The sequence below is a fragment of the Chaetura pelagica genome, unplaced genomic scaffold, assembly GCF_000747805.2.
Source record: "Chaetura pelagica isolate M959 unplaced genomic scaffold, ChaPel_1.0 scaffold583, whole genome shotgun sequence".
Classification (NCBI taxonomy): domain Eukaryota; kingdom Metazoa; phylum Chordata; class Aves; order Apodiformes; family Apodidae; genus Chaetura; species Chaetura pelagica.
The window spans coordinates 4957-15266 of record NW_009952719.1 but is presented as its reverse complement, the minus strand read 5'-3'; the positions used below and the strand labels follow the sequence as shown (position 1 = coordinate 15266).

The 10310-nt window shown below is 44.0% G+C and overlaps 1 protein-coding gene across 1 annotated transcript in view; it reads right to left on the bottom strand.

The window, feature by feature from the left end:
• The window catches only part of CBL (Cbl proto-oncogene, E3 ubiquitin protein ligase), a 16872-nt gene extending 8070 nt beyond the window's left edge, over positions 1-8802 (bottom strand). Inside the window, 9 exon segments of the mRNA XM_009994601.1 lie at positions 176-307; positions 2067-2270; positions 2677-2808; positions 3354-3441; positions 4266-4403; positions 5627-5675; positions 5678-5741; positions 7231-7387; positions 8660-8802. Of these exon segments, the coding sequence (XP_009992903.1) occupies positions 176-307; positions 2067-2270; positions 2677-2808; positions 3354-3441; positions 4266-4403; positions 5627-5675; positions 5678-5741; positions 7231-7387; positions 8660-8769 (1074 nt within the window). The 5' untranslated portion in view covers positions 8770-8802.
• Positions 8803-10310: the final 1508 nt, after the last annotated feature.

Here is a 10310-nt window from a genome sequence, read left to right as displayed (position 1 = left end):
AATGGAAGGAATGTGGGGAATGAAAGTCCTGGCCTACCAGGATTACAAGAAAGGAAGAAGGAGAAGCCTTGTGTGAAAGTGCTCAGGGATGTCACAGAGAATACATAGGGTTCACTAGGATGCTCTTCATCCTGCCTTCCCCACCAAAACCAGCTGCAAGGACAGTGTGTTTGACCTTTGATGTGGTCCCAGGACTGGAAGCTCCAGGAGGGTTGGACACTCGTTGCTGCAGAAGATCCAGCCGTGGTGGCACAGGAGGAAGGGTGGCCTGGGGGGCTATGGAGAAGGGGGAAGGGGGACGCTCGACCTGAAAAGGAAAAGAAAAGGAAAAGTCAAGAAATTACAAAACCCAGCACAGCTTCTCTCCTTTAGAGAGGCTTTTGAGCTCTGCAGCTTGTGCTGGCTTGAATGTTGCTGTTGGGAAGAAAGGAGGAACAACCACACACCAGCAGGTGAAGGTAACTTCACAGCACAACATCTGACCTGCAGGAAGTCCTGAAGGTCACCACTGGGATCAGTGGTGGCACCCAACTCAAAACACACTCTGAGCAATGGCCCAGTGACAGCCAAGCTGTTCTGCTGCAGAACAGTCCTGAGCAGCAGCAAACTGCTTTCCCTTTGGACACAAGAGGGCACGATGTGCTGCAAAAACTGTGCAAAGCACCTTGGCTGTAGCCTCGTGGCTCTTGCAGCAACCACCAGAGTGCACCAAAACCTCTGGTTTGGTCCCTAGAAAGCTGCTGTTTCACCTAAGATATCAGAAGTGCCTGTTTTGTTTTGGTTTTTTTTCCCCATAAAGTTTATTTGACAAGCAAGGCTGGTGCTTTCTGACTTTGAAAAGCAGGTTTGAACTGACTCATGCCAACAGCTGCACAGGGGTAGCCACGATGGGATGGCACACTGAGGAAATTCCTCTGCTTTCCCAGTTGCCTTTGCTTTTGCATGTCTGCAAAAACTAACTCCAGGATGCAGTTCACTCTTCAGCACACTATCTTTTTTAGACTGTGCTTTTAACGAGAGAGGTTGGACCACATGGTCCTTGAGGTCCCTTCCAACCTGATAGTCTATGATTTCACAGGGTGGAAGCTAAAGAGCAATATGACCACAACTAAACCAGTATAGAGGACTCTTTCTGACCAGAGAAGGCAGCTTATTTTAGTGAATACAACCACTAAAAAATCAACTAAATTGAAAACTACTTCTCCATGCAGTAAAACAAAGCTAAGTGCAGAGCAAGAGCAGCAATGAGCTTTTGGAAAGAAAGGGCTGGGGAGGGACTTTGGAAAAGGGCAGTGAGTGAGAACACAAGGGGGAGTGGAAGAGGGAGATTGAGGTGAGACTTGAGGAGGAAATTCTGGAGTGTGAGGGTGGTGAGAGCCTGGCCCAGGTTGCCCAGGGAAGCTGTGGCTGCCCCATCCCTGGCAGTGTTGAAGGGCAGGTTGGAGAGGGTTGGATCTAGATGATTTTGAAGGTCCCTTCCAACCCAAACCATCCCATGATTCTATGAAACATTCAGTGACCCTTAAAGAACTCCTGTCCTGCACGCATCTCCTGGCAGAGATTGACCACACCTTTATTATCCTTACTTATCAGACACCATATAAAAAGATGACAGTCAAACTGACTTCCTCAGCAAAACAGCCTGCCCTCTACCCAGTTAGTCATCAGGACCTTGGGAAGACTCTATCTAGTTGGCTGCATTAATTAGTGGGGAAAATGGATGAATTTTTGCTGATATGGCTTTAAATCAAAAGCAGCACTGCTAAGCATGCAGACAAGTGTTATAAAGCTCTATAACTCTTACATTGTAATAGGTCAAGCCAACATTTTCACCCTTCTAAGGGTTCTTTCAAGACCATACACAAAGAAGAAAAGATGCCCAAGTGCCATAAACACTCCTTGACAGAACTGACAGCGTAAACTGACCAAACTGAACCTAAATCCCCATCTTAAAATCTCTGCTGTTGCAAGGTCTGACAACCCTCAGGCACACAAATCAGGACCACAGGAAACTGATGGAGAACAGGCTTTCTTTGTAAATGCTGCACATAGGCTGGTGAGCTTACTTTGGTGCCAGCGAGTTCCTTCATCATGAAGAGGGAATCATCAGCTCTGTCGTCATCGTCGTCATCGTAGTTGGGTGAGGGAGTTCCTTCTGCCCCCTGTCGTGACAATCCTCCCCCTCCTCTGGGGTCAAAGGGGTCAACCACAATTGGTTCTGTGCCTTTGATTTCACAGCGGCAGAAAGGGCAGCCCTGGCCTTCTGACTCCTTCAGGGAAGAGAAGAGACCTGTTACAGCAGCCACTCTGGCGCAGGAATTCAAACACTTCACCACACAAAGAGGTTTCAACCTGCTTTTTGGCAGGTGCCTTTCAACTGGGAGGACAACAGAAAGGCAAACTGAGCTACAATTGTGGGGACTCTTTTCCCTCTGAGGTAGAAAACAGCTTTTTAGCAAGTCCTTGCCCTTCTTGCCTATTCCTGGATTCAGAAATCAGGTATCTAAACCAGCTTCTCCCTGTGCTGGTGAAGCTGGGACTGCTATTACTGAACTCTGAGCTTATGTCCTCAGTTATCTCCATACCTGAAAGCAACTGAAGAGTTTTTGAGATGAGAACATGTGACTTCTGCAAAAGAGCAACCAGCTTCCCTCAGAGATTAACTCAGCCCCTCACCTGCCACGCCGTGAGACAGGACGTGCACATCAGGTGGCCACAGGGTTCAATCTTCACATCCTTGTCATTTTCAGCACATATTTTACACAGTTGAAACGTGGAGCCCATCTCACAATACAGCTCATATTGTTCCTGGGGGAAAGACAGAGGGACAATGGTTGACAGTGTACGATGACAAGCATGATTAGTCATAGCTGCAAGGAACCCAACACAAGGTTTGCAGGAAATAAATAAGTAAATAAATAAATTCCAAGCATGAGAACACAGTGCAAAGGAGAGCAGAAGTCTGCACTATAATTTAATGTATTAGATACATCTGTCAAGCTCTGAAAAAAGTGGGCTTCAAGTTATCCCAGACTTTCATCTAGGTGTCCCAAGAACAGCCTAGGAAAGCTGGGCTCAAGACATGCTGGATGGCACAAAGTAAGGAATATTTGGCAAAACATTTTAAAAAATCAGATCTTAAAATCTGTGAGCCCTGCATAAAGCTTCACCCAATCTCTGCAGTCTCCTTTCCTAGCACACAAAGATTTCTGCAACTCCTGTAAAATATACAATCCATAAACCTTAAAAAACAACCCCTGGGGATACCAATTCTGACAGAATTGTACAAGCAGCTAGGGAGGCTGGAAATGAGGAAGAAACCAAGTGAGTTTGATGTGTAGAACTTTGCTCACCTGTGTCACTTTAATGTGGTCCTGAGGTGTGGGCTCACACAAGCCAGTCAGGTCAGGATTCTGATTTCGGCCATCAGGAAATAAATAACTGCAAGAGGTTGGGGAAAAAAAAAAGATCTCTCTCTATATATGTGCATTTATAGACACATGACCAAACACACACACACAAACACAAGGTGAACCTTTATTTTAGGGGTAGCTATGGAAAGAAAGAAGGAGGGTGAGAAGTGAGGGGTGGGAATTCAAGCTACTCTGAATTCCAAAGAATTTTACTGTCAGATCGAAACCAAGTATGTCATCCTTAAAAATAAAAATAAGCTTTTCTTCCATCCTGGCTGCAATTTTTATTTTAAATAGGATGTTATGCTCCCAGGCTACTCTTCTTAAATCATTCTGGAGTGAAATGGTAACACCCAGAGAAAGAAAACTGAGGCCATCACATCAGTTGTGGTGGCTCAAGTTAAGGAGTGGACTTGAAAAGAACCTGTGAGGAGGGAAATACTGAGGCAGATGGATCATCTGCCACTGCAAAGGACAGCACAGCTCCCCAGAGCAGAAGAGCTGGCTGAGTGCTCCCCAGTGCCAAACCTGCTTTGCTGAATCAAGCTCTAAATCAAAAGGATAAGAATTATTCCACTGACATCAATGGGACTAGTCACACCACTCAACTGTTGTGCTGAATCAAGGTCTAAATTAAAAGGAAGAGCTGAGAGATGGCCAGAAGGGGCTCAGGGATGTCAGCAGTGACTGCCTGACCCCTGCAAGGTGCTGCCTCTCCTGTGAAGCAGATAATATGTGAAGAACCCTGAGGGTATTTTTTACCACTCAGATTTCAGCCCCCAGCCCAGGATGAACAAAACCAACTCACAGTGAAAAAAGGGCAAAAAACTTCATTGTTATCAAGTTACTTACAAGCCTTCCCTGAAGCCATCGATCAGTGCTTGAAAAAGAGGTTTGTTGTGGGGGATTGTCTGAAGGATGTTCCCATCTGCAGTGACATAGCCAATGGCCCACTGACCCAGGCGAGTACAACTCAGTCGAAAAATGTAACTGAAAACACACAAAGCAAGAACAGAAACTTTAGGAAGAAGAGAAACTTCAGCTTGGACTGGAACAGACAGAAAGGATTAGGTTTCAAGCAAGGAGTCTTTGTCTGGCTATCTCAAGTCAGCAAACACAAACCAGTAGGAATAAGTTGGTGATTTATACCAGCTTCCCTGTTTTCCCCCAGGAAGATCAAAGGACAACCTTGCAGTCTGATACAAAGTGAGAAAAGGATCCAAGCACTAGACTCCAGATGAAATTAAACACAGAATCCAAAGGAAGGAAAGTTAGCATCATTAAAATTGCTTCAAATTAATTAAAAAACCAACAATAAACAACACACCCAACGAACACCTACACAAGGTTTCCATTTTTAAAACCAGCAGAGAGCTAAGAAGCAGAGTAACAACCTCCAGAAATGAACACTTGGCCCTTCCTGCACAAAGAGAAATCTGTTAGCCCTGTTGCACTGAGTTCCACCCAGGACATCAAGTAGTCCAAAACTGCTCAGGTCCACAGCCACCCCAGAATCATGTGTTGCCCCTCACAGCCTCTGAACTTCACCCAGTCTGCAGTGTTATCTTGCAGCCTGCTCTGCCTACCATGCTTTTTTCTCAGAGAGTAAATACTGCTCATCTGCCTTGTCTGCCTCAAGTTGGCTTCCAATGAACACACACTGCTCCTGGGGACTGCAGCCTGCTCAGCCCTCCTGGCTTTATGCATATACACCAGGAAGCTATGGGCCCTATAGCTACATTTCATACAACAGCTTGCCCAGAGAATCTGTGGAAGCCCCATCCCTGGCAGTGTTGAAGGGCAGATTGGATGGGGCTCTGAGCAGCCTGGTCTGGTGGGAGGTGTCCCTGCCCATGCAGGGGGGTTGGATCTAGATGATCTAGAAGGTCCCTTCCAACCCAAACCAGTCAGTGATTCTATGATTATCTCATTCATGGTCCTGAACAGCTCACCCTATAGAGGCTCACTCTGGCAGTGATCACCTCTGCATTCTGTTCATGCCAGAGGAGGATGCTGTGACAATTATGGGGGTGAGCAAGAGGTAGGTCACCACATGGAGGATAATCTCAAAATACAGGGCAAGCTGGGGTTTGTCACCGTTTCAATTTCTGAGGAAGGAAGGCAGAGGCAAAGTAAAACCAATCTCCTCAGCGCAGTAACCAGCGGTGTTAGCAAGAATGATCAAAAAAGCCCAAGTGCTGCCAAGCACCAACCTGCCAGGTTTGTGAATGAATTTCTGAAGCCGGGCTTTCACCTTTTTTTGAATGCCATATAACCAGGGTGAGTCACTGCAAGGCTGTTCCAGTTCCTGAGCAAAGAGGACCATGGCTATAGAGACAACAAAGAAATACATTAACCGTGTGCTTCTGAAAGGCACCAACACACACAATATTCTTCAAGCAAAGGGATTGGTTCTGCAGTTAAAAAAGCAGGTTTCTCATCCCTCCATAAATCCAGCAGAGGAATTAAACCCTCCATTTTCATGCCCTAGCATTTGAGCTTCTCTCTTGTCGGTGATAAAAACACCACCCAAGACAGATCTTAATCAAAGCCCCTTTAATAAAAGCTGAGGGAGAAGTCACTGAGGTCAGAAGACAGCTCAAAAATAGCTACCAATTTGTGCTGCTTCTGCAGAGAAAATGACTCATTCCTGAGCCAGAGATAAAGGAGTTTAAAGAGATTATGCACAGGACCAGAAACCAGGACTAATCTGATCTCTAACACTGACTTCCTACATGGCCTCAGAAGAATGACCACCCCTCCCTGTCTCAGTTTCACTGTGAAAGATGCTTGTGACTATTCCTTAACCACCTAACCTCACTTTGGGTGTGGCAAGGATTACTGGTGTACTATTTGAATAAATAAACCAGCACATCCATGTTAAATATTCCTTAAAATGATGCACAAAAAGAGATAACAACCATTTGAATGCCCTCAATCCCAAGAAGGGTTTGGGAGTCTAAAGCTCATCCCATTTTTCCAAATCTCTCAACTTGTCTAAAAGAAGATACTAGCTCTCCCCAAGAACTCTGCACCTCCTGGAAACTGCAGCAACTCTTTAGGTACTATAGCTGGAAAAAGAGCTGAATGAGATCAGCTGTATTGCAACACTGACCATGGGAATTTTTCATCTAGACATATCTTAATTACAACCCACCCTATCACATGGGAAAAGCCAAGTAAGAGCCAAAGAACTAAGTGTTTGTTCTTGTAAATACCCAGTTGCACCATCAGAAGCTGTGTGTTTTGAGTTTAGCACTAATAAAAACTTTGGGTTAGAGTTTTACCTACTATTAATACCATTTCAATAATATAGATATTTCTTATGCACAGAATTAGACACATCCATAACATCCTGGCTGTGTCAGTTCAAAAGCTAGGACCCCCCAGTTCCCATGCTTGTGTTCCATCCTGAACAAACCCCCTGTGGAAAATAAATCTGACAAGAAAGACAAGGACAAGGAAAGACTCAGCTTCACATTTCCTGGCTTACAGAAGCTGTGTCAGAAATTCAGTCTAGAAATGACCTTTTGGAGGGAAAAATGGATTCATAGGAGGATCATGAATGTGCCTCACAGTTGCAGTGTGTATTCAGACATTTTTTTCTTCTACAACCAGAAGTATCACACACTTTTACTGCAATATAGGGTCTTAAGTATTACTAGAGCTGTTTAGGGGATGAAGGGCAAAATGATCAAACCCCTTACATCTTAAATAAAGTCATGTTATTGTGTAAAATATTGTTTGTCCTGGGAAAGAAAGTCTAACCTGAAGTACTGAGGCACATTTCAAGTGATGCACACTCCTCAATTCTTACCTGAAATAGTCGTGTGAAGATATCAAACTCAAACACTGAAATGTAGTCATTGCATGTCAGGTCAATGGTTGATTTCAGAGCCATGGCTTCCAGCCCAGAACTGATGGGGTGCACTTCATGCAAGGCCTGACGGAAGCTCTTCCAAGGAACAATGGTCCTAGGGAACACCAATCCATCTGTAAGTCTGATATGTTTGAAGGCCACCACCATGTACTTACCTTATACATTTTTTATAATTTTTTTTGTGAGCATGCATCTCAGCAAAATGGAAGAGAAAAAAACCAAAATTAGCCACAAGAGATTTATCCCCCTGGATTTCTGGGTTCTGCAGGGAATCAGCAGCCAAAGGAGCATCAGGGAATTTTCTCTGCTTCTGCAAAACCTTTGGAATCTGAAGTTCTGTTTTCTCTTTTCCCTATTTCTGCAGCCCTGTTGTGTCAATGTTTGTGTACACAGCCCATCACTTCGTCAGAATTTCATAACATTGCAGCTGGTAGAGAAGGAGTTAAATATACTAGAGAAGGAGCAAGTCTTTGAGCAGACAGAGCTGCAAACAACCCTCTAAAGAGGGATTAACTAGAGAAGTAAGAGAGTCAGAAGCCAAAGCAGAGCCTCCTGTTTAAAGGAGAATTTTCCTTCCTTTAAAATATCCAGTGGAATGGAAGCACAGAAAGAACACACCTCATTTCAGACAACTGTATTATTCATGAGTAAATATCTTACTGCTTCTTTGTTCTGACAGGTACTAATTAAACTCTTAATGTGAGGTACCCTGGTTACCTTAGTTAGAAAGCAGTACCCAAATCCATTAACATTGATCCTCAAATGTTGCTGTGGACAGCTCTCCAGTTCATTTAATCAACATTTTCTTAGATAGAAGAATTAAAACTGACACAGAAATATACATTGCACGTCACTTTCTCCTTCATTCTATCTTAACAAAGCCATTATGCAAAGTGACAGTTCAGAGAAGCCAGAAGAAAGGTGACTGAGTGATTGGAAAGACTAATAGGAGGGAACATGAAAAGAATTTAATAAAATGGCTTAGCTAAAGGACAGCTAATACTGGGGGCATGGCAACCTTTGGAAGAAGAAAGATTATTTTGCATAGTTCACAGAGCTTATTTACAAGTTAAGGATTTAAATTAAGGAGAGGAAAAAATTAAGCTGAAAATTTGAGGGGGAAAGTGGGGAAAGACCCAACACTTGCCACATTTAAACCACCCAGGACAAGGAACTGGGAAATGCAATGGAGGAACAATCCTGCATCTCACCCCAGAGAGGGGACCAAGTGACCAGTAGTTCTCACCCATCGATCATTTTAAACTGACAAAGGTTCTTCTGAAACACATGACAATGTTTAAAAACACACAGTGCTGTGTGCAACTTGTCCCCAAACCTCTGTTTTTAAGCATGGTTAGAAACTTACTTTTCACCAAAAGCCTTTCTCCAAAATTCTGCAGCATCTGCCTTGGTGATCCGGAATGTATCTCCCTGGAAAAGGCCACTTGGGAAAATACCTTTGAGTTCTGCCAACATGTGGCTGAATATCAGGGACAACTTTGTCAGGTTCCGCCTACAAAGTGACACAAAACCAAACATTTACTGCAGAAAAGACAGATAGTTTAACACTCTGAACAGAACAAATGGTACCTACTGCAATTCAAGAAGTAGCCCAGGCTGGAAAACTGATCTTATTTGGGACTTCAAGTATATTACCCAGCACTCAGAACACATTCACCACACAGTACTTATCACAGCAAGGTCTGTGTTTCTCAAGACATTTTCCACAATGACTAATTTAGCATAACCTCTTGGTGGTGGGCAGGTTGTTTCCAGGGCAAACCTCTGAAATACATTCACAGAACCCAACATTTAGACCTTAGCTAACAAGAAACAGCAGAATCAGAGCCAAACCCTCATCAGACTCCTTTTGTTTTGGGTGTGAAAATTCCTTCTCAGAGCACATAAAACTACTACTGCCTTGGACCATGTAAACTGAATGTCTTTCCAAGTCTCCAGAGGGTCCCAATACAGTAGATTTGCTCAGAGACCATCTAATCAATAGTAACAGGCCCAGCTCTCAAGGAAAGGTCAGAACACCTGCAGGTTTCTTCTCAAATGGTAATCACTCACAAAGAAAAACTTGATGGTCAGGGCACTTATTCATATTGTGCTGAGTAATTATTCAATTTGAACTACAAGTTGGTAGCCCTAGTGCCTTCTGTGCCTGATGACATCCATACACCAGGAGAGCTGAAGCCCATCAGGGTATGCCCTTTTCTAAACTGGAAAGATGGAGAAGAGATGCTCTGCTTCAGAGAGAAAAGGTTTCCAGAAATAGAATAGTCTGGGCAGAATAGAATAGTCTGGGCAGACAGGACTCCAAACTATGAATCTTTGATGGTAGTTCTTCTCTCTCACCTTTATTTATTCAACTACATTTTGTGTCTCAGCAATGAAAGCTGCTGCAAGTGTTTACAGAAGGTGCCAGAAACACAGCAAGAGATTCTGGATTTTGTCATTTCATGTGTGTCCAGTAACAAGAGGTCCTCAAGAATAATATCAGTAAAACCACCCAGGTTCTCCTCCCTAGGTTGTTCCATTCAGCAGCTCTCTAGTACATGTTACACATTCAAACTCTGTTTATTTTCAACAATTTGGTTGTTTAATTCTGTGAACACGGGCTGAAAACCTTCCCTGTTTTCCCCCTCTATCAGCCCAGTGGCCTCCACAGAGAGGGCCTGTCATAAGTCCCCCTGTCTCATTAGTGCATCACAATTTCAAGTCACTCTCCTTTTGCAGCTCTTACACCTCTGGAATGCTCTTGGAATTCCTCACTTTCTGCATTCAGAAGGTTTATGCAGAATGCCTTCATGGGCAAAAGTTGCTTCTGGGGAGAGTCTGACTGGACACAAGGCAAACTTGTCAGCATGAGGACAATCAAACATTGGGAGAGTTTCCTAGGGGAAGTGGATTCCCCCACACTGGACAGGTTGAATTCTCAGCTTGACAGGGAGCTGAGCCACCTCAGGAGTAGCTAGAAAGGATCCTTGAAGTTCCTCCCAACTTGGCATTCT